The sequence below is a fragment of the Chiloscyllium punctatum genome, chromosome 5, assembly GCF_047496795.1.
Source record: "Chiloscyllium punctatum isolate Juve2018m chromosome 5, sChiPun1.3, whole genome shotgun sequence".
NCBI classification, from domain to species: domain Eukaryota; kingdom Metazoa; phylum Chordata; class Chondrichthyes; order Orectolobiformes; family Hemiscylliidae; genus Chiloscyllium; species Chiloscyllium punctatum.
In genome coordinates, this window is record NC_092743.1 from 106,032,178 (window position 1) to 106,057,444 (window position 25,267).

The 25,267-nt window shown below is 41.9% G+C and overlaps 1 protein-coding gene across 1 annotated transcript in view; it reads left to right on the plus strand.

Moving 5' to 3' along the window:
• LOC140477318 (angiopoietin-1-like) overlaps positions 1 to 16,887 on the plus strand; it is a 199,281-nt gene extending 182,394 nt beyond the window's left edge. The window contains exons 8-9 of the mRNA XM_072570986.1: positions 7,150 to 7,280; positions 9,912 to 16,887. Of these exons, the coding sequence (XP_072427087.1) occupies positions 7,150 to 7,280; positions 9,912 to 10,072 (292 nt within the window). The 3' untranslated portion in view covers positions 10,073 to 16,887. The remainder of the gene's footprint in view (positions 1 to 7,149; positions 7,281 to 9,911) is intronic.
• Positions 16,888 to 25,267: the final 8,380 nt, after the last annotated feature.

Consider the following 25,267-nt stretch of genomic DNA (forward strand, 5'->3'; position numbering starts at 1 on the left):
TTGGCTCTCATTACAAACTCTATTCCCTAGTCACTGACTCTATCCCTCTCTCTGTGCACTAAGTGTAGCTGCAAAGGCCCATGTGCGACTTTGGTGCGCTATTAAACGTAAGATGAACTCTGGCCCACACAATCAGGCCATCTCTAAGCATGACTGTTTCCACATCCATAAAGGGTTAGCAACTCAGAGTTAAGCAATTCCAGGAGAAAGTTTTCTCGGAACATGCTGATGTTATGAATTGACCTCTTTGACTTGCCATTCCCACATTCATGCACAATAACACTGCTATTCATTATTTTATTGTAGGTGAAAGGAGTGTCCATAGTGTCCATATCACCAATGTATGTAATGTGAAAGATAATGAAAAATACACAAAAGGTAAAGCAATAAGACACCAGATTTCGTTCCATTCACATCATTTATTCTGCAAGTTAACCTCAATCTTTTCAGTATGGAACTTTGGTCAGGGCTGCAGCAGAGTACCTTTAACCTCAGTGTTTGGCCTCTCGATTGGCCTCCCTTGTTCTCTAACTTGTCTCTCTCTCTCTTTTTCTCATGACTTTGGAAGGTGATGGTCTAGTTGTATTATCACTAGACTAATAATCCAAAAATTTAGTTAATGTTCTGGGGACCCGGGTTCGAATCCTGCCATGGCGGATGTTGAAATTTGAATTCAATTAAAAATCTGGAATTCAGAGTCTAACAATGACTTATGAAATCATTGTCAATTACCAGGGAAAAACCTATCTGTTCACTAATGTCCTTTAGGGGAGGAAACTGCCATCCTTATCTGGACTGGCCTACATGTGACTCCAGACCCACAGCAATGTGATTGACTCTTAAGTGACCTGTGGGCAATTAGGGATGGTAATAAATGCCGGCCTGCCTAGTGATGCCCATATCCCATGAATCAATAACAAAAAACTTGAGGTTCTCTCAGTTTCATGCTCAGCAACAGTGGTTGAAGCCAGGCGATGTAGCAATGAATGCAGTGTGCTTGCACCTTCACAACATGAACATTGTGTGTCATTGTCCTGCGGCTGTAGGCAGATGCAGCCTATAAATGCAATCACCTTTCAGGGAAGTGTATTCTGCTGCCACCAGCATTTTGAAGATGAATCCCCCCATGTCCCAGCCTTTCTGGAGGTTTGACAAGCTTACCTCCAAAACATCTCCCTCGGCATTTACCTCAACTCGCCTGCTGCTGAAACCCACATCCTTGCCTTTAATAACTCTGGCCTTGACTATCCCAACATGCTGCTGGCCAGCCTCACACATTCCACTCTCTGGGAAATCCAACTTGCCCAAACTTGCACCAAAGCCTGTTCATCCATCATCCCATGATTACTGACTTACATCTGTCACCACAATTTTCATCCTTATTTTCAAATATCTCCATGGTCTTATGCCTATCCCCCACTCCACATAGTCTGGCCCCACAGGTCTTCAAGATCTCTGTGTTCCTCTCAATCTTACCACCTCAAATTTTAACCATTCCACGATTTGTGACCATGCCCTCCCCTGATGGACTCAAAACTCCACCGTTCCTCCCCTTAGTCTTTCTGTCCCTCTGCCTGTCTTTTCCTCCTTGAAGAGTTTACATAAAACCTACCCCTTTGACCAAGTTTTGGTCATCTGCTTTTGTGTGGGTAGTGTCAAATTTTGTTTTATAATCCCTCCTGAGAATGTCCCATGGAATGTTTTACCATATTAAAGATTAGATTAGATTAGATTACTTACAGTGTGGAAACAGGCCCTTCGGCCCAACAAGTCCACACCGCCCCGCCGAAGCGTAACCCACCCATACCCCTACATCTACCCCTTACCTAACACTACGGGCAATTTAGCATAGCCAATTCACCTGACCTGCACATCTTTGGACTGTGGGAGGAAACCGGAGCACCCGGAGGAAACCCACGCAGACACGGGGAGAACATGCAAACTCCACACAGTCAGTCGCCTGAGGCAGGAATTGAACCCAGGTCTCTGGCGCTGTGAGGTACTAATTAAATGCGCGTGGTTGCTCAGCCAGCATTTATTGCCTGTTTGCAATTGCCCAGAGGGCAGTTCAGAGACAACCACTTTGCTGTGGGTCTGGAGTCACATGTAGGTCAGACCAGGTATGGTCCTTCCTAAAGTTTCCTTCCCTAAAGGACATTAGTGAACCAGATGGGTTTTTCCTCAATAATCGACAATTATTTCATGGTCGCCATTAGACACTTAATTCCAGATCTTTATTAAGTTCAAATGCATGTTGTTGCTGTTTTTGGAATCGTACAATGCAAATTGCCACATTTCCTTTGTTACAAGAGTGACTACAAAAAATGCTTAGTTGGCCGAAGAAACACGCAGCAACGTCCCACATTTGTAAAGGACGCTGGAAGAAAACATACATTACTTCTCATTTCAACAGTTTGTTGTCAGTTTTAAATTAGCATTATTTCTTAAATCAAAGTTGCTTGTACATCCTTTTCTTCCCTTTGTTTAAGAAAATAAGATTTATGCTGTGTTGCCTTTTACATCTGTTCTCAAACTTTTGTTGGTGCAGAGATCATACTGTTGTTTGTTGTGGAATTTTAAGTTAACCAGCTCAGTTAATATGTGTGACTGGCACGAGATTATCCCTGTGCCCCACTACATGTAATAATTTCCAGCTAGTGTCCTGAATTTTAAATGGCTGTAGTTTGGATTTAGTGTGTATAACAAGCCGTATACAGTCTGCGAAAACATATTTGATGTTTTTTAATGTGGTTGCAAATGTTCATGGTCTGTAGAAAAGTCGCTCATTCATTCCATTCAAGCCCAAAGACTGACACTTAAAACCACACAATCTTCTCAATCCTCCCCCTCGTCTTCCTCCTTAACCTTGTCCTGGTTCATCTCTGGCATGATGATTGGTGCTGCTCCCTTCACTACTTCAAAAGCAGCCGTTTTGAAAAACTCCACTCCCCAAAGACCTTTCATTTGAGAGTTAATGTTCTCTCTTTCAATTCTTTGTTTTTCCAAGAAACTGGCCTCTCCGTATGCTTCAGCGATTGGTGATATTGTGCGCTCTCCTTACCTCAGCAGCAGAAATTCCTGTCCTCCCTGAAAATTCCTGTCCTTTGCCAACATTTAAAGCAAAACTTTCATGTTGAATTTTCTTATATTCCTCAATTGTTTTCTCTTTATTGTCACAGGTGTGTCAGTTGGTTATAATCAGTGGCTAATGTGGAATACACTTCAAATGAACAGTGTGTCTACAAACATATGTAGATGGTATGCTGGTCAATAAGTATAATGGCTACCAATTAGCTTTCGTCCAATACATGAAAGAGTAGCTAGCTTGATGTGGTACATGTGGTGTACCTCTTCCTTGCTTTTTAATTTCTGGTTAAATCAAAAAGAAAGAATTGCATTTCTGTAGCACCTTTCATAGCCTCAGTATGTCCCGTAGCTGTAGTGCAATAATGCAGGAAACGTGGCAATGAATTTGCAGACAGCCAGGTCCTATAAACAAGAATGGGAAAATGACCAGATAATGTTTTTATTTAATGAAGTTTATTTTAGTGTTAATATAGTGTTAGGGCACTGAGAAAAAAATCTTTGCTCTTTTGAAAAACAGTAGATAAGGGATCTTTTACATCCACCAAAGTAGTGAATAGCACCTTGGTTTAATAGTTCACATGAGAGTCAGCACTTCTGACAGAGCAGCATTCCTTCAGCAGGTGATATCTCTGTTAATGTGCATCTCTATTTCTCATCCTTGTTCAGGCAATACAGTTGACACTTTTGGTGACTGTGCTGGTGATTCAGAGTGAATGGCTTTGATTCACAATGAAAGATTCTAATCTTTTAGCATTTGTGGTCCAAAATTTGAATAGGCAGCTGATGTGCAATGTGCTGAGAGTCACGTTACAGCTGACACAACGTATTAAATGGAACAAGGTTCAATCCAAACTCTTCCATTCACACTAGCTACCTCCTACTGTGAGCAATCACTGTTAGCTTTGCCTTTGGTTCTGAGGTTGTTTTAACTAACTGAGCACAGGGACCTGTAGTGAACATGAGTTTTACAAGTGGTTCAGGCAAACCCTGTCAACTTCGTTATGTTTGGTACAATGGAAAATGTGCAGGTCATGAACCAAATGTTCCATTATCACCAGCCTCAATTACAGATAACTGGATGTGTTCCAGCTATTTTAATAAGATACGATAGGGCTCCTTTTTTTTTGCAGCCACCAGTTTTTTGGTTTTCTGAGAACACTGAAGTGGAATAGTTGAAAATTCATCTAGGTTTCACCAAGAAAACTACTCATTAAGAGACAACGCGCACCAGGTCCTGGTCACTTATGTTGTCATTCACTTACATTGTATCCCACTCTGGCAACATTGCTTTTAAACAATCACACACGGGAGGAAATTTTTTAATTCTCATGTTTTCAAATCTGTCCTTGACCTTGGCCCTTCCGTATAATCTCTTCCAGTTCCACAGCTCTCCAAGATGTTGGCGTTCCTCCATTCTGGCCTGTTATGCATCACCCAAGTACCATTCCTCCATTCATGCTTTCAGCTGCCTAGACCCTAAATTCTAGAATTCCTTTCCAGTCCCCTCAACTTCTGCCTCCCCTTTAGGTGATAGATATCATGACAGGATTTGAGCTGCGTTTCTGGATTGTAAGTCCAGTGTGATCATGACACTACTGGTGATTGACTCTGCAGCGTCCTCTGGTGACCGTGCAATTGTATCAAAATTACTGCAGGGAATCACCAATTGGACAGGCAGTTGTTCACGATGACAGCTCATTGCCACCTTCTCCTGGGCAATCAGAGATCGACAATAAATGCCAACCTTGCCAGCGATGAGCAGATCCTGTGAATGAATGTGGAAAGTGGCAGAAGAGAGGGATACAATTGTGTAGCATCTTCTGTGCAGAATGCGGCCATTACTTAGTCAGCATATATTTAGGTGGAGCTGTCATTCCCCTACAAAATCAAAATACTTCAGGTGCAGTAAGTCCAAACTAAGAATAAACAGTGCTGAAAGTACTCAGCAGGTCTGGAGAGAGAATCAAAATGAACATTTCAGGTCAGAATTAACCTTTCAGTGGAACAGCATATTATTCTTCTGTTATTCTGCTGTTCACCATAATGAACAACTACCACTAATTATAGAGCAGCTAGTGCCAGTGGCAAGAGAGAAAAATAGAAGTGGAACTATTCCAAAGTGGGAATGAAAACTTGTCAAGAATTCTGTATGATGTTAGCTGTAACTGTATTGAGAGATAAATAGTGCTTGGCTTTGTAATAAAGAATAGCTGTTATGGTTTTGTGTACTCGGGCTAAACACTAAGCATCCCGAATAACATCTTAAAATCCCTCCACCCTGATTTTTCATTGTTGACGCAAGGCTATTATTTTGTTTTCCTTGATGATTCCTGAAGGGCACAGAAAAAATAATTCATATGCTATCATTCAGGAGGGAATGTTCGTGAGCTGGCACACTATCTTTCTCTATTTCATGAGGTTTTTACACTGAATTTTCTTCTGGTTAATTGTGGAAAGAGGACAGGCGCTGTAGAATTGGACTGTGTTCTATTAAAATTGTTCTGTGGTAAGGTTTTCACAGAACAATACCCCTCAGAAACAGTCTGAGGACAGACAGGAATACAGACAGAGTTTCAAACCCATCTTGTTCTGACAAGTTTTGAGACGATTTGTAGCTCATGTTGAGGTTCTGGGTGTAGGTTTGCTCGCTGAGCTGGAAGATTTGTTTTCAGATGTTTTGTCACTACACTAGGTAACATTATCAGTGAGCCTCCGGATGAAGTACTGGTGGCATGACCCACTTTTTATTTATGTGTTTGTTTCTTTGGGTTGGTGATGTCATTTTCTGTGGTGACATAATTTCCTGTGGTGATGCCATTTCCTGTTCTTTTTCTCAAGGGGTGGTAAATGGGATCCAAGTCAACGTGTTTGTTGATAGAGTTTTGGTTGGAATGCCATGCCTCTAGGAATTCTCGTGTGTGTCTCTGTTTGGCTTGTCCTCGGACAGATGTGTTGTCCCAGTTGAAGTGGTCCCACCCACAAACTCACCAAGACACTAAAACAGCAGCTAAAGAACTTGAAAGGCCCTATTCAGACAGCAAGCAAAACTAAATACCATGCAAGAACTGTAATAAGCACTATGTTGGACCAACAAGCAAAAAACTAGCCACTAGGATACATGAACGTCAACTAGCCATAAAAAGACATGACCCTTTCTCACTAGTATCCTTACAATTAGATGAGGAAGGACACCACTTCAACTGGGACAACACATCCATCCTAGGACAAGCCAAACAGGGACATGCATGATAATTCCGAGAAGCAGGCATTCCAACTGGAACTCTATCAACAAGCACATTGACTTTGATCCCATTTACCACCCCCTGAGAAAAAGAACAGGAAATAACATCACCACAGAAAATTACATCACCAACCAAGGAAACCTAAACACATAAATAAAACGCGGGCCATGCCACCAGTGCTTCCTCCAGAGGCTGACTGATGATGTTACCTAGTATGGTGACGAAACGTCTAAAAACAAACCTTCCAGCTCAGCGAGCAAACCTACATCATGTTTTTTTTAATTTCTGTATTCTTGGTGTCAGGCTATGCATAGTGGGTATCCCGCGTACCAATTTGACAGCCAAAATCCAGGCCAACATCCCCAGTGCTAGGACAGTGCTGCACCATCAGATAAGATATTACACTAATACCATTTGTCTTCTCTCAGATAGTTATAAAGATCCCACAGCATTGTATTGAAGGTGTTTTTTTTCATGTCCCAACTGATATTTATCCTTCAATTAACGTCCTTAAAGTCTGGTCATTATCACATGGTGTGGGCTCTTGCTGCATGCAATTTGGCTCAAGTGTTTCCCAAACTACAATGGTGACTACCTCTTCAAAAGTGCTTAATTGACTTAAAACAGTTTGGGATGTCCTGAGGTTGTAAAAGGTGCTATACAAATGCAGGTTTTTTTTGTTCCCGTTTTGCTCTTTCTTTCACTTTCTCCACCATTTGATTTGCTTGCTCAGAACACTGGCAGTATACCATGTTGCATATTTGATGTGGTTTGCTGACAGGGGTGGAATTCAGCCTCCTCTCCTTCTGGTTCCTCCCAGGCTTTTTCTGAAAGGATACAGTGGCACAGCTGGCAGGCAGAGCAGTTTGCTTTTACATGGAGTGGATTTCAGCACCAAAGACATGGATCACGACAAGTGCATTTGCAAGTGTGCCCAGATGTTAACAGGAGGTAAGAGATTTGTTGTCAGCCATGCCTCGTGGAGGTAATTGCAATTCTTTTGTGTAAATCCTAATATCTGGCTCAATGACTTTGACACTAAGTAGAATTTTGATGATTGGATTGACAGCTTAAACACTGTGTTTGCTTTCGATGTCAGACCTCAGCAAGAATGGAAGTGCACAGATCGGGCTTATATAAATTACACAGGCTCAACTTGTATTAATTACACAAACTAGGCTTATACCTTACACTGACTGGTTTTGTGTAAATACACATATCAGGCTTATATAAATTACACAGACTGGGTTGATATAAGTGACACAGAATAGTCTTGTAAAGCTTGCACGGACTGGGCTTGTAAATGTTGTTCAGACTTAACCTGTGTAAATTTTACTGCTTGGGCTTGATTCTGTTGCAGACTGGATTTATGTAAATTACTGGAGTTGTGTAGATTGCACAGAGTTATATAAGTTAAATAGACTTATCTGTAATATTGCTTTGAATATAGAAGACTGAGTGATAATTTGAGCTGTTTAAAACAATTAAAGGGTAGATAGAAAGAAATAGTCTCCTCTGATATGGAGAGTTCAGAGTAAGGGGACAGAAATGTGCTATTGTGGGCCAGGAGTCAGATATAAGCCAAGCCCAATGAGCACAGCATGTTTCCTTCCCTAAATGGCATCAATGAACCAGCTGGGTTTTTACAACAATCTGAAAGCTTCATGGTCCCTTGTACTGAGACCAGTATTTATTTAGAATTTATTAAACTGAATCCTAATTCTGAAACTCACCATGGTGCGATCTGAATTCACATTCTCTCAATTCTTAATAACATGACCACAGCAATTCTTCCACACCCATATGAAAACAGAAAGATTCGGCAGGGGATAGTGACAGAGCCACCCACTCAAGGCAAAGCAGGGACATTCCATAATGGGAGTGTTGACGAGACCTCAGAGCTGGGAGTTGGACTAATATGTCATTGACAGTGAATGCAGAGTAGTGGGATGTGCTACCAGGGAAGGTGGTCAGTGAAGCTGAAAGCTTTTCTTATGGCAGCTGTTCCATTATGAATACTTGGCTCAATTTCCAAATTGTCAACCCAGCAGCTGTTTTGTTTTCATCTAAGAACAATTGAAACTTTTATGAGCCTATAATAACAGATTGTGTCTTTGATATTTGTCTTTTCAGTTTGGTTATAATCTAATATACAGTTTGAAGATTACAACTTCATAGTACCTTAAATTTATTGGCCAAGTATCAAACATTAAGTGTTTGAATTCAATGTTTGTTTTAAATCATTAGAGATTCAATGTGTTTCCAATTATTTTGAAATGATTCCTATTGCTACTGCATGGCTCTTCTAAACTGTATATGCTGTATAGAGGCTGGGTGGCCATGCAGGATACATTGGGAAGCATAATTGGGAAAGTGAATGGCGTAGGTGGCATAGCTGGTATATTGGAATGTGAGGGAACATGGGGTGTCAGTCTCATCAATGAATGAGAAATGGCAGGTGTGCCATGAGGTCAGGGATGAAGCTTAATTGATATCGGTAGCTGGGTTGTTGTGTTGGGACAACTGAGGTGAGCCTTCTAACTGACCCACTCCAACAGCAATGCTCCTCACACAGTTCCATCACAGCTCACATAATGCACTGAGTCTACTCTAGTGAGTGAAAAAGATAATTATCCCATATCTGATAAACCCTCATCAGGTGTGCATTGTTCAAACAGTGAAAGTGTGTGGAGCAGGCTTTCCCAAGTCCTGATGAAAATTTGGCTCAATGTGTCAAATAGACTCCTGGGAGAGACAGACAATGTTAGAATAAATAATAGTCCAACTCAAGAAGACAGTTGGATAAACTAGAGCAGATATGGAAGGTGCAATAACAAAGGCTGGGACTGCATGTGTGCAAATACATGAAGAATGTCAAATAAGATTTCCAATCTCAAATCCCTGAAGAGGCAAGGCAAGAGGATAAAGTCGTTCAGAAGCATTTGGGATCCTTGATTTCATAAAACACTACTGCAAAATCAAAGATGTTATTCTAACCCATTTATAAATCTCTAGAAGGTCTCACCTGAGGCATTGAGTTCAATTAGGAACCTCTTTTAGGGAGGATGGCAAAGCCGGAAAGAATGTAGGGAGATTAACTGAACTGGTGTCAGGAACTGAGAGACTTCAGTTAGGTGGAGTGCTGGAGAAACTGGAGTTGTTCTCATTAGATGAGAAAAAATCATGGGTGGGGGAATTAAGCAAGGTGTTTAAAATTATAAAGGGTTTTCAGAAAATAAATGGTGAGAAAAAGCTTTCAATAGCAAGAGGGTCAGTAAAAATAGAGAGACATAGGTTTAAGAAAAATTACAAAAGTAGGGGAAGATGAGATGGGATTTTAACAGAATGTGTTGGTGTAAGCTGGAATGGTGGAGAAAGCAGATTCCATAAGAATATTTCAAAAGGGAAATAGAGGAGAAAGGGATACAGGGAAAGAGCAGTTGAGTGGGACTATTTCGATAGTTCTGTCAAAGAGCTACTACAAGCACGATGGCCTCAGTGGCCTCACTCTTTCAATCTATGACTGTTATATGCAGCTAACCTAAGCTGAACTGTTGACCTCTCTGATCTGTGCTCTTGCAGGCTGGTGGTTTGATGCTTGTGGACCTTCCAATCTCAACGGGATTTATTACTCCGCAGGACAGAAGCTAGGCAAGCTGAACGGCATTAAGTGGCACTACTTCAAAGGCCCAAGTTATTCCTTACGCATGGTCACCATGATGATACGGCCTTCGGGTTTCTGAACCAAACTGCTCAAGCCAAACCCCAGTACTAACCTGAAACTAGATCAGGACAATTCCAGGAGCCACCTTCCTCCAGAACCTTGCTCTCTCTCCAGCATCAAGGATTAGTGAAAGAACTTTGACTCGCTGCATTCGCTCCTTTTTCCAGCATGTCCATGCTCACGTTGACCCTTGCAGATTTTTAAAAACATTTGTTTATTTGCCTTTGCTGCAATTTAGCAGTTTGGAACTAGTAAGGGGAAGAAGAGAGAGAGAAAAAAATCCTTTTCATGTTCGAATTGACGCAGGACTGCTGAATATTAGTGCCTTTATTGCTGTGATTTTACCTCCCAGTATCTCTCACAGGAACCCATTGACCAATCCGCTGAGGGTTAGGCCGCTCTTGCTAGAGGCAGTAAAAGGTCTCTTTTTGGAAGTTCCATATGAAAGGGAAGAGAACTGTTGGGGAGTGAGGGGTGGGAACTAGGAGGGAGTGGTCAAGGAGGAGGCAAAGATGGATCCACCAGCACTTTCAAGGAATGGCTTATTGCTATATAATAATGAAAAGCAAACTCAAAGCCAGAGTGCAAGACCCATGGGACCAGTCATGACACATATTAGCTCTGCATATGACCTATTTGTAATAAAGGTCAGGCAGCAGTACATCGTAGTGTTTCAAAATGGGGCAAGTGAATGCAGGGAGAGATTTGGACTAGGTTTACTCAAAAAGGAGAAGGGAAACATTTTATAGATCGATGATGCCAATTAATTCAAGTGTCTCATTAACACATCTGAATAGAAGATTCTGCCGGCACTGTGTGATCAGTTTATGATTTTCAGTGTGATCGTGGCGATATCTGGGTTGCTTTTTCTCTTCACAGTTTCCTGGGTTCATTTTGACACTGAAGGACTCATTCGTTGAATGAGCAAGGCATTGAATTTTAAGAATGAGCAGAATAGATCAATACGAAATTGCATTACATTAAGCAAAGACAGGAATACATTGGATCTCAGTTTGCTCCAGGTCTCCAGCCCAGAGGTTGAGAGCTCAATGGGAGCAGCCCCCAAGAAGTAATGTGAATATTTGGCGCTCCATCCATACCTCATCAGTTTGGCATCCAAACCAAACCTGGAATTTCAAGGTTTTTACTTTATTCAGTGCACTTCCCTAAGCAGATATGAATGAAGCAGGGGAATTTGAGCATGTCCTGTTTATCACTCCAGGAAGAAACAGGGAGGCAATGACCTTGTGGTATTATCACTTGATTTTAATCCAGAGACACAGATAGTGTTCTGGGGACCAGGGTTCAAATACTGCCACATCAGATGGTAGGATTAGAATTCAATAAAAAAATCTGGAATTGGAGCCTAATGATGACTGTGAATCGATTGTTGGAAAATCCTATCTGGTTCACTAATGTCTGTTAGGGAAGGAAACTGCCATCCTTACCTGGTCTGGCCTACATGTAACTCCAGATCCACAGCAATGTGATTGATTCTTAATTACCCTTTGGCCAATTAGGGATAGGCAATAAATGCTGGCCTAGCCAGTGACCCCCTCATCTAATGAATTAAAAAAAAAACATGGGTGATCTGAGAGGTTTTGCTTCCACTTTCCTGATCCATGCATCATAGACATTGGGGGCAGACAGGAACCACCAACCTTGTACACATGCACATGCATGCTCTCTCTGTCTCTCTCCACTCCATAGCCATGTTATCTCCTGGCACATATATAAAAGCAGAGAACAAACAGTAGGTTGTGGTTTGCATGAAATGTTTCTAAATATCATCCCTCAGTTTGCCTTCTCATCCCAGTCATAGTCACCACTTCCATTTTCTCAGGTATCTATTGGTGATGATTCTGCAATTACTTTCTCATTTACTTTCCGCTTACTTTCCTTGTCTCATTACAACTTTCTTCAGCCTTACACCATCATTCCTTTGTCATTTCATCATTCCTGCCTTCAGCTTAACAGAGATCTTCCCTTTCAGGAACAGGGGAGGCCCCTGAGTCTGTTTCTCCATCCAGTGAGATCATGGTTGATCTGTCACATATACACATGTTGGCCCCAATCCTCAACATCTCCAGTTAAAAAAGATTTATTAATTTCAGCTTCAAAATTACCAATTGATCTTGTATCTTCTTGTACCTTTACAGAAGAGAGTTTCAAACTTTTACCACCCTTGTGAGTCAAAATATTTCCTAATTCCACTCCTGAAAAGTCTACCTCCAAGTTGTCAGACAATGACCCTTGTCCTAGACTCCACTACCAACAGAAATATTTTCACCCTATTGGCTCTCCTTAATATTTTGAAAATAAAATCAACTTTAATATTTTGTTTTAATTCCAGGAAAGCTAACATAGTTTGGGTGTGATCTTCTTTTGTAACTTAACTCTTGTGCATCATTCGGGTATATCATTTATCTGTCCAAGACAAATATATATTTGTTAAGGAATGACACCTGCATCTGCTCACAGTCCTCCAGGTGTGACCTAAGGATTTCTACAACTATGTACATGATGCAGTAAATTGTAACAGCTAACTATTTTGGTGTACTCCTCTCTCTCTCTCTCTCTCTCTCTATGCTTCTGGAACAGTGTATAAAGTTAGTTCACTAATGCCTGCTTGCATTTCAGCAAGTGCTAGTCATGGAACAATACAATGATGTGCAAGTGTCTGCCAGAAGAGTTAATGAAATAAGGATGCAGTGCTTATTAAAGTGTTCAATTATGGCTGACCTAAAGAGTGTGAAGATGAGAAACTGCAGGAGGATCTCACACAGGTTTAGTATAAGCAAATTGATTGATTTATTGCCAAATGTACTGAAGTACAATGAAAAGCTTTGTTTATGAGCAGTACCTCTTGGATAGAGGCATACAGGCTACATTGCACAGAATGTACGCTAGGTGAAATCAGTATTTGAGGCTAGAGAGTCCATTCTTAAGTCTAATAGCAGCAAGGAAGAAGCTGTTCCTGAACTTGCTTTTGCCTGATGGAAGAGGTTATGGGAGATCATTATCAGGGTGTGGTGGGTCTTTAATATTGTTGGCAGCCTTTCCACAGCAGCAAACCATGTAAATGGAGTCCATGGATGGAAGGTGCGCTTCCATGAGGGTCTGGGCTGCACACTCCAGCTTCTGTAGTTTCTTATGATCTTAGGCAGAGCCGTTGCCATACCAGGCTATTATGCACCTGGACACTGTGCTTTTTATGGTGCACCTGTGGAAGTTGGTGAGGGTCCTTATGGACATTCCAAAATTTCCTGAGCAGCCTGAGGAAGAGGAGGCATTGTGCCTTCTTGACTGTTGCATCTATGTGGGAAGTTCAGGACAAGTTGTCAGTTATCAGTATGACTTAGAGACTTGTATCGATGAGGAAAGTAAGTTGTGAATCTCTGTCCTGAATTTCTACTGTGGGCAGTGGGATTTTTTCTTCAACCTTATTACTCTCACCATCTGCATGAAGTTTTTCTTGCTATCTGACTGAGTACAATGCTTGACCTTCCTGCTCGATAGCATCTACTTCTGTTTCAACATTTATCATTCATGCATTTTCAGATTCCCAGACTCCTAAACTAGATTCAGACCTTCAATGTGCTTGACCAACTATATGGCTGAGACCTGGAGCTTCACCACAACGTGAAGCATTACTGCTCCCTTCCTGCTGTATGCAGTTGGGGTGTGACTGACTTGCCCAAAGGCACAGCATTTTAACTGACAACGGGGACTTTTAAATGGTTTGAGATTATGCTGTCATAGGTAGCATGTGCATTCCTGATGCTGAGAATATGAATTTGGCTACAATAACCTGGATTGAGCTGAAATCTGATGGAGCACCCCTGCTGACTCCAGAAAGGAAACCCCTTGCAATGAACAGCTATCCCTGTCAGATCTCTGGAGCTCGCATCATTACAGGCTTTGGTCAAGCTTGAAGCGGGATTATTGTTCTTTTGATCTCCTACAAGCAGGTCTCTAAGGTTGATTTCTATGTTCACACCAGACCCATGATGATAAATGTATATCTTTAGAGTGTAAATTGCCACAGTCCTGCCTTGTGAACTATTTGTTTCTATTGAGCACACCACTCAGGGCAATCTTATTCTTAAGAAGAATTCCATAATATGTTTTCATAATCCCATTAATTTTAGAGCACTCTCAAAGATCAAAACACCACAGTCTTACCAAACCATAGTGCTGCTCTCTCAGATGAGGGGAGCGGTTGAGAAGGAGAGTTCTTTATGGTAACCTCAGCCAGTGTGTGGATAGAACCCAAGCTGTTGGCATCACACTTCTTTGCAAATCAACCATCCAGCCAACTGAGCTAGTAGCCCTGGGGACTACTGAACAATTTTAGCTAGACACTAACCTCAAAAATATTTGGTCTATCACGGTGAGGAAAACATTTACTTTATCCTTACCTCCTTTTTCATTTGCTGTCATCCAAGTATGTAACGCCTGTTTGTAATTATACCAATCCTGTTTCTTGGGTTGAATTCCCTCATTATCCCCGAATACACATTCACAGCTATTCTTTTCAATGATGTAGCCTCCCGACTCAATGTGTACCTCCACATGATGTGCCTATGTGGAGTAATTACAAAATCAATGAAAGAAGTTCGAGAACATGTGTGATACTTTTTGTCAGTTTTTAAGTTCTCAAATAAAATGTTAAAAAGTTCCCATTCTACCCTCCTCACCACCTTTCTGCTGCACATTACATTCAATGAGACTAAGAACTAATACATCATCAGCCATTATTGAACTAAGTTCATTTATACATTCCATTTAGAGAGGGCAGTTATTGTAATATAGGATTTCTACTTCTTTTATTCTTTAATATTCCTCCTTTGTTTTTCCTAATTTTCCTGTTCTGATGAAGGTCATCAACTTAAACCATTATATTGCCTGACCTGTTACGTGTTTCCACCTTTTTAAAATCTATTTGTCGTCACTGAGTCAATCACCAGTTCTATTCATTGTAGCATGTTGTGAAGTAATTCTTCTTTCATGCAGCATTATTGGCTTATATATGCTAGAATTTCACCTCTTAGAGATTAAAATGCCCATTCATTCATCATCGAGTCGTCTAGCATTTTTTATGTCCATCCCTAATTGTGCTTGAGATGGTGGAAGGGAGCTGCCTTCTTGAACTGCTGCAGTCCTTGTGTTGCTGGTACACCCACAATGCTGTTAGGAAAGGAGCTCTTGGATTTTGGCCCAGTGACAATGAGGTAATATTGACAAGTTCCAAGTGAGAATGGTGTGTGGCTTGAAGGGGAACTTGCAGGTGGCAATGTTCCCATGCACCTGCTGCTTCTAGGTGGTAGAGGTTGCAGGTTTGCAAACTGCTATTTGACAAGTTTGACAAGTTGTTGCAGTGCACCTTGTACATAGTATACACTGCTGCCATTGTATGACAGAGGGAATGACTGTGCAAGGTAGTGGAAGGTGCCAATTATTGTTTTCAGATCATTTTCATATCATGCAGCCCTCTGATTCTATGAGCTGTGAGTCTCTTTGGCAACTCACTAGGTTTGGATGGTGCTTTGCAATTGAACCTCTCACAACCCCAACCTGGTGAGAATGGTGCAGGTAGAGAAGTAGGACTGGGTGGGGCTGGGAAGCTGAGATGGGGTCCTGGGTCTGGTTGAGGTCAAAAACTCAACACCAGTCAAGAGGTCAGCTGATCTCATTGGAAGGCATTACATTCAGCCATAAATTCTAGTCAATATCCATCTAGTTTGTCACATAACTATATTTACTTGTTGGTATATTGATAATGACTAATAAGGGATTCACTTTAATATATAACTAATTTTCTAATGCACAAGTCTCTATGTTCTTTTTGTTTTATGGCCTATACACTATTTGTCTATTAATTGTAGCTTGGCTTGGATTGTTTGAGGCGAAGAGAAATGAAGCAATGTCTCACACTGCAGATGTACAATAGAGTAGTATGTTGTGCAAGCAGAAACAAGCAGCAGAGATAAACCAAAGAGCCTCCTCATGTAACAGGAACCAGTCACACTATCAGACAGTGGGAATACTTCCAATTGAAAATGAACACATGATCCTGGGTGGCACATCTCTGGAGATAGTGAATCAGAGATGTTTAAAATGGTGCATGGGGCAATGATCAAGTTGGCTGCTTTTGAGTGGTATTGAGTTTCTGGCAGCTTTCATGGTGCATTGAGAAACACCTTTTGAACATCACTCTTCCATTTGGTTCTGGGAGTATCACATTGAAACGATGAAGGACTATTTCCAAAACACATGGATATGTTTATACATGCCTTGCTTCTCTGCCCTTCTGTTCCACCTCCCTGTCAGCTGCTTAATAAACACCAATGTAAATGGCTTATTTCAACAACACCTCCTCATTTGGACTATTAATGCAGATTGAAACGTTATACTAAAAATATTTATCTGTGCAGTACTGAGAAACGTTAAAAGACATTACTTTCTGTAAGCAGAATATTAGAATGCGCATCTTTTGCGTTCTTCAGTAACTTGTGACACAACAAATGGTCAGTGTGATTTGTTAGAGAACCTACGCTTCACAAAGCTCCCAAACACTGGGGGTTTCTTCACCTCATGTCTGGATCTCTGCTAGACTTACTGATAGATATTGATCATTGTGATTGGTCAGTAATTCCAATATCATTGTATCAGTAACTACCAGGGCCAGGAGAAACTGGATGAATAGTGGTCTGTTTTCAAACACCAATTCCTACATTGACATCTATTAGGAATGTAGGTAAAATGCCTGAAGGAGTTCCTTATTTGTTTTGTTTTTGCAGACAGCTCTTTATAAGCAAAAGCAAATATTCTCTGCATGTGTATATTATGAAGAGATTTTCTAATAAACAATTGAAAACAGTGCTGTGATATTTTGTCATTTCTAAACCTACTTGCTAAAGGTAACAGAAGCAATGCAAAATTAGGTGTGATCGGAGCATTTGTTATTGAGATTGATTTTGCTTGCTTTGATATTGCTCTCTGGTGAGAGTAAAAATCCAGTCTAGGATTTTGTCTTTTAATTATCAAGTGGTAATTAAATTCTGCTTTTCCATTTTGATGCTGGGAGCCAGGAATAGAACACTTGTCTCTTTCAGACATTCACAGTGTCAAATGGCCAAGGATTGAAACAGAATCTCCCCAACACTGAGCTGGTCTGGCATTGGGTTTCCCACATTAATCATCTTCAAACTGCCAAACGTGGACAGGTTATAATCACTTCCAAAACAAAAGACTTGCATTTTTACAGCATCGATTACAACCTTGGAATATCTCAAAGTGCATTATAGTCAATGAAAATCTTTTTGAAAAAGCTGCAACTGCAAATGTTAGGAAACATAAAAGCAATTTGTGAGCTCTCACAGACAACTATGAGTTAATGACCAGATTATCTGTTTCTCTGACACTGGGTGATGGATAAATGTTGACATTGGGTATCTGAGAAATCCCCCCCCCCCCCCCCACCATCCCATTCTTCTTCAAATAAGCACATTGGGATCTTCTACATTCAACAGGGAGGGAAAATGAAGCCTTAGTTTATGGTCGTATCCAAAAGACAGCACTTTTGATCTCACAGCACTCCTGCAGCATTGCCCTGGAGTATCAGGCTGAATTTTTGAATGTAAGTCATTGGGGTGTGAATACCACCCTCTGAGGCACAGCTGGCATCTCACATGCGATCCATTCATGATGTGTATTTGTTCTCTCCACAAACTGGACCTCTTTCATTGAGGTTTCTTTTAGCTAGTACTGACAGAGATTTTCCTGCATAATGAAAATTCAAATGTAGTTCATGGCTGAAAATCAGCCATGTGATCTGCTGAGTTTAGCAGTTTTGACAGAAATATTCTATTCTATTAATCAAGATCATATTGACTGCAGAGGACAAGAAATAATGACCTGATTCACTGTATTAGCTTCTTGATGTGCCCATTCTTGGTTCTTCAATTCCACCTTCTAAAATTCTCACCTTCCACTTCGCCTAAACTTGAGGTCATCCAGAACTCTGCAGTCAACATCCTTCAAGTCTCAACTCACTTCTCTCCACCTCACCCACTTACATATCTCTTGGGTTCACTTCGACTTTACATTTTTCATCTTTGCTTTCAACTCCCTGCATGGCCTCATCACTCCCCATTTCTATAACCCCACAGCTCTCTACATTCCTCTAATTCTGGCCACTTGAGCATTTGGGATTTGATTGCTCTGTTGATATCAACTGAGTCTTCAGCTGCCTGGGCCCCAAGCCTTGGACTTCCCTCCCTAAAGCTCTCTACCTCTGTCTCCCATTCCACCTTTCAGACAATTGTGAACACTACCTCATTGGCCAAGCCTTCAGTTACCTGTTTTATTATCTCTTTACGTGGCCCAGTATGAAATTTTACCCAACAGTGGTCCTACAAGGCATCATTGGGACATTTTATTATGTTAAAGGAGTTAGTTGTAAATTAACTCATAGTTGTCTGTGAGATCTCGCAAACTGCTTTTATGTTTCCTAATATTTAAAGATGTGCAAGTTGGGTGGATTAGCTATATAAAATTGCCCCGTAGTGTTCGGGGATATGGAGGCTAGGTGGATTAGCCATGATGAAAAAGCCAAGGTGAACACCCTGTGTGGAGTTACAGGGATAGAGCGGGAGGGGTTGAGTCTCAGTGAGATTCTCTTCGGAGGGTCCGAGTAGACTCATTGGGCTGAATAGCCACTTTCTGCACTGTAGGTATTCTATGCATTTTCATGTTTAAATTTTCTTCTTACAGAGTAGGTCATGGATTCACTCTTTTGTGTCATTACAACAGAAAAGAACCCTGAAGTAGTTATTCACGGATCAAACTTTTATTTCCAACTTTTCTTTGAAAGAAGTTGGCTACAGTTAAAAAATGATTATGGATATACGTTCGGTGACTGGCAGAATCCTGTGTGAACCCATGGAATTTTACACGCATACAGATACAGGGAAACGTTAAACTGAAAGATTAACAAGGAAGAGTAATTGAGAAACTGACTAGCCATCATTGGCAGCCCCTTGAAATTAAGGATAACATTTGTCAATCTAGATGAGGCTTCAGAAGCCCATGTTTTGGATCCACAATTTTTTACTTACAGTTGTTGCATAGGGAAATAGAATTTGCTGGTTTCTTTCTCTTTTCTGTTACCATTGGTTCACCTCACAGTTAGGCTGCTGACCCTTGAAGTGGCTTGTACCTGATGGAATATGAAGTGCCAAAGCGAGTGGCCTGCAGCTTTCCCCTTCCAGTCAGTGGTGTCAACGTTTCTGTACTTTAGGGCGACCTTGTACATACCCTGACACCTTCCTTTGGGTGCCTTTTGGGTGATGGCCATCAAAGGGCAAGTAAAAGGCCTAGAGAGGTGGTTTTCAGGGATGTGTGGATATAATGGGCCATCTACTGGAGATGGTCCTTCAAGAGCAGGCCTTCAGTGGTGGTGCACAGAGCTTCAAAGAGGATCCTTGCCATGTTATAGTGTCTTTTCATTTAAACGAGGAGAAAGTGAGGACTGCAGATGCTGGAGGTCAGAGCTGAAAATGTGTTGCTGGAAAAGCCCAGCAGATCAGGCAGCATCCAAGGAATGAGGAAAGTGTGCCAAGCAGGCTAAGATAAAAGGTAGGGAGGAGGGACTTGGGGGAGGGGCGTTGGAAATGTGATGGGTGGAAGGACATGCAGGTCCTTGGATTCCTCCATCGCCAGACCTTAGCAACTCGACAGCTGGAGGAAGAGCGCCTCATCTTCTGCCTAGGAACCCTCCAACCACAAGGGATGAACTCAGATATCTCCAGTTTCCTCATTTCCCCTCCCCCCACCTTGTCTCAGTCCCAACCCTCGAACTCAGCACCGCCTTCCTAACCTGCAATCTTCTTCCTGACCTCTCCGCCCCCACCCCCACTCCAGCCTATCATCCTCACCTTAACCTCCTTCCACCTATCGTAGTCCCAACGCCCCTCCCCCAAGTCCCTCCTCCCTACCTTTTATCTTAGCCTGCTTGGCACACTTTCCTCATTCCTGAAGAAGGGCTCATGCCCGAAATGTCGATTCTCCTGCTCCTTGGATGCTGCCTGACCTGCTGCGCTTTTCCAGCAACACATTTTCAGCTCTTCTCATCTAAAACTCAGGATTTGATTCAGGTGAAAGCTCTCTTAAAGTGACATTCAGGTTTTACTGCAAACATCAATGGTCAACAGAAGTGTTGGAGGATGATTAAAAGACTTCACAATTTGGAGAATCAAACGTTTTGGTCAGACGGATGAGCCATGTGCTAGTAGAATTAGAAGGATAGGGCAGATGAGTGCATGGATAAGTAGCTGGTGTAAGGCACAAGGATTCACAATTTTGGATCATTGGGATCTCTTCTGGGGTAGAGGTGACCTGTATAAGAAGGATGAGTTGCACCTGAATTGAAAGGGGACCAAATTCTGGGGGGAAGGGGTGGCGGGGGGGGGGGGGGGAATGGTGGTGGACATTGCTAAGATTGGAGGGTTTGAGCCATAGGGAGATTTTGAATAGGCTGAGGCTATTTTCCCTGGAGCATCGGGGGCCGAGGGGTGACCTAATAGTGCTTTATGAAGCAAATAGGGCAGTTAGGATGAATAGCCTACATTTTCTTCCAATGGTAGGGGAGTCCAAAACAAGAGGTATAAGTTGAGAGAGGAAAGATTTAAAAGGGACTTAAGGGCAACTTTCTCACACAGAGGATAGTGCGTGTATGGAACGAGCTGCCAGTGATGGAGATTGGTACAATTACAACATTTAAAAGGCAGCCAGATGAGAAAATGAAGAGGAAGTGTGTATGGAGATATGAGCAAAATGCTGGCAAATGGAACAAGATTAGGTTATCTAGTCAGCATAGACGAGTTGGACTGAAGGATCTGTTTCAATGCTTTGACTCTGTGACTCTAGGTAAGGAACAATTCCAGGATTTGTTCCTGACATTTTTACAGGATCTGCTTAGCCACAGAGATGGTGCCTGCAGCATTTCAGGATGGTTGGGAGCCACACTGGGTTTCAGGAGGAACTCCTTAGGGATGGGACAGAAGTGGTCCAGGAAGATTTAGGCCAGAATCTTACCTGTGTTGGTCAAGGTGGGGAATTCCCACAATCAGATTTATGTCCCTTCTGGTAGTTAATAATGATGCTCGCATTCTTGAAATCCCTGAGGATGTTATTTTTGTGGTAGGCGGAGGAGATGAGTTGATGGGATCACAATGTGAGCCAGTAGCCACTAGCATAGTACACCGCAGTGGCTGTATCATCTGGCCTGCAGACTATGCTGGTTTTCGTTTGTCAGATGGCTCCCCTTAGCTTTGTACATAGGAAATCATGTCTCACAAACTTATTTGAGCTTTTGAAGAAGTAACAAAGAGGATTGATGAGGGCAGAATGGTAGACGTGATCTATATGGACTTCAGTAAGGCATTCAACAAGGTTTCCCATGGGAGACTGGTTAGCAAGGTTAAATATCATGGAATACAGGGAGAACTAGCCATTTAGATACAGAACTGCTCAAAGGTACAAGAGAGTGGGTGGTCATAGAGGGTTATTTTTCAGACTGGAGGCCTGTGACCAGTGGAGTGCCACAAGGATTGGTGTTAGGTTCACTACTTTTCGACATTTATAGAATGATTTGGATGTGAGCATAAGAGGTATAGTTAGTAAGTTTGCAGATGACACCAAAATTAGAGGTGTAGTGGACAGCGAAGAAGGTTACCTCAGATTATAAAAATAGTCCTTGATCAGATAGGCCAATGGGCTGAGGAGTGGCAAATGGAGTTTAATTTAGATAAATGTGAGGTGCTGCTTTTTGGGAAAACAACTCTTAGCAGGAATTATACATTTAATGGTAAGGTCCTGGGGAATATTGGTGAACAAAGAGACCTTGGAGTGCAGGTGCATAGCTCCTTGAAAGCAGAGTTGCAGGTAGATAGAAAGTGAAGAAGGTGTTTGGTATGCTTTCTTTTATTGGTCAGAGCATTGAGTATAGGAGTTGGGAGGTCATGTTACGGCTGTACAGGGCATTAGTTAGGCCACTTTTGGAATATTGCGTACAATTCTGGTCTCCTTCCTATCAGAAAGATGTTGTGAAACTTGAAAGGGTTCAGAAAAGATTTACAAGAATGTTGCCAGGGTTGGAGGTTCTGAGCTACAGGGAGAGGCTGAGCAGGCTGGGGCTGTTTTCCCTGGAGCGTCGGAGGCTAAGGGGTGGCTTTATGGAGGTTTATAAAATCATGAGGCACATGGCAAGGATGAATAGACAAAGTCTTTTCCCTGTGGTGGGGCATTCCAGAACTGGAGGGCATAGGTGTAGTGTGAGAAGGGAAAGATATAAAAGAGACTTAAGTGACAACCTTTTCATGCAGAGGGTGGTGCGTGTATGAGTGAGCTTCCAGAGAAAGTGGTGGTGGCTGGTACAATTGCAACATTTAAATGGCATCTGGATTGGTAATTGAATAGGAAGGGTTAGGAGGGATATGGGCTGGGTGCTAGCAGGTGAGACTAGATTTGTGTTGAGATATCCGGTCAGCATGGACAAGTTGGACCAAAGGGTCTGTTTCTGTGCTATACATCTCTATGACTCTATGATCCTAAGTTCATTGAGGGTTGACGGATCACTGAGGGTATCCTTCACAGTGTGTCAGAGTGGTGTGGGGTTGATCAGAGGGGCTCTAATCACTGATTAGTAGTCTCTTGGTTGAGGAGAGATTCAAATTGCTCCAGAACAAATATCAAGATGCTGAGTCATGTTGGATTTGGCAGTTTCCATGTTGAGAAGAAGACCTTTGTGGTAACCTCAGTCAGTGTGGGAGACAACCCCCTAGCATTGTCAACGCTCTACACTGCAAACCAGCTGACCTGATAACTGAGCTAACCAACCCTGGCCTGCAACACATGCTTGTGTGCATACATATACATAGAACAATATGGTTATTTGTATTGTACTTTTGACACAACAAAATGCCCCAAGCTGTTTCACAATATTGAGCACAATCTGGCACGTATCCACCTAAAGGTATATTGGAGTACATGACGGAAATCTTCATCAGAGGGAGTTTTTACGGAGCTTCTTCAATGAGGAGAGAGACATGGGGAGGGAAGAGGGGATTAGGAAGGAAGTTCCAGAGTTCTGCACCCAGACACCTGCAGGCATAGCCAGCAATGGCGGAGCAATTCATATTATGGATGTTTGAGAACTGGAAAATCACAGGAATCTTGCAGACCTGTGAGATTGGAGGAAATTACAGAGATAGGGAGAAGTGAAGCCCCATGGAGAGATTTGAAATCCAGGATAAATATTTAAAAATTAAATTGCTTCCAGTTGGGGAGTCAGTGTAGATCAGCGAGTTCAGGGTGATTGGCAAATGCAAATTATTGCAAGTTAGGGTGGGGACATTCAGCAGATTTTTGGATAAATTCCAGATTGCTGTCTTCAGGGTGAAATTGGTCTCCACTGTAGCATGGACCAGGCTTAGAGGCAATTACTCCACATTCTCCCCCAACTCTTCTCTTTCCCTCTGGCCAAACCTCTCCTTAACACTGGTTTTCAAGTTACACCTATTTCTTCTATGAATTTTTTCCCTGCTTTTCATTGGACTAACACTCATGCCACACAAATACTTTGACATTCACTAGCATTGCCATCATCTGAATCCCAGAAATCAACATAATGGGAATTATCATTGATCAGGAATAGGGTGACAGGGTGGCTCAGTGGTTAACACAGCTGCGTCACAGCACCATGGATCTGGGATCAATTCCGGCCTTGGGTGACTGTCTGTATGGAATTTGCACATTCTCCCTGTCTCTGCGTGGGTTCCCTCTGAGTGCTCTGATTTCCTCCAGCAGTCCAAAGATGTTAAGATTATGTGGATTTGCCATTAGAAATGAGGGTTACAGGGATAGGGTAGTGATGTTGATCTGGATGGGATGTTCTTCAGAGGGGTCAGTGTGGACTTGATGGACAGAATGGCCTGCTTCCACATTGTAGGATCTCTGTGTTCTATGTTCAGAAACTGAATTGAATTAGCTGTATAAATGCTGTGGCACTACCATAACTACCATACCTTCAACAGCGCTTTGAAATCCACAATCTTGACCACCCAAAAGGCAGAAGATACATCATGTGAACTCCACCATCTGCAAGTTCCCCTCCAATCCACTCACCATCCAGACTTGGAAATATATCACTGTTCCCTCACTGTTACTGGGTCAAAATCCTGGAAGCCCCCCCCCCCCACCTACCAAACGGTATAGTGGATCCACCTACCCTCCACTGCCTGCAGCAGTTCAAGATAGCACCACCTTTTCTAGGGTGTTTCAGGATGGGCAACTGATGCTGACCTCACTGGTGGCACCCACATCCTTTGAAAGAGGGAAGAAAAACATTTCTGAAGCGCCATTCATCGTGCAACACCAATCCATCTCTCGCCACCAGCTGAATTATAGAGCTAGCATATATCACACTTGATTTTTATTTGGCAATCATTCTGCAGTTTGGAAAAATTGGTCAGAATTAGAGCCAGGCCTTTTAGGGTGAAGTTAGGGAACACTTCTGAGACTGATTTTTTTATGCATCAAATGTATTAAATGATATGAGACAAAGGCAGATATATGAAATGACAAAAGAGCCATTATCTCAGAGTGGCATAACACTTTAAGGGCTGAATGGCCTCCTCCTTTTAATCCCATTTTCTTATGGTGTCTATGCTACAAACAGAGACAGGACAATATATTGTTTGTGCTATCAACTCTCAACCCAATGTAGAATTAGCAAGTTTCACTGTTTTCCAAGTATCTTACTATTGCCAATTCTGTCTCTTTATAAATCTACAAAGTAATTGGAGTATGTCATATCTACTGCTGACCCCAGTCTGCCTAATGTATCTCTACATGTCAACATCATGACTGCTCAGAGTGTAAAAGAAAATATGGTAAGAGGACAATGTTCTCACTCGAACCTATCCAAGAGCTTGCCAAAAAACACTACGTTAATTAAATAAAAGCAGAAATCTGTCCAGTTGCATATTTAACAATTCTGGGCTCACATTGTTTTTGAGGACTAGTTATTCAGCAAACACTTAATAAATTAGTTTTTCATAGATGTAAGGCGATACCAATGGGATAGTGGGATAACACTCGACACTCAAACACTCACAAATTATTTCTTTTTGTCAACACTACTTCAAAT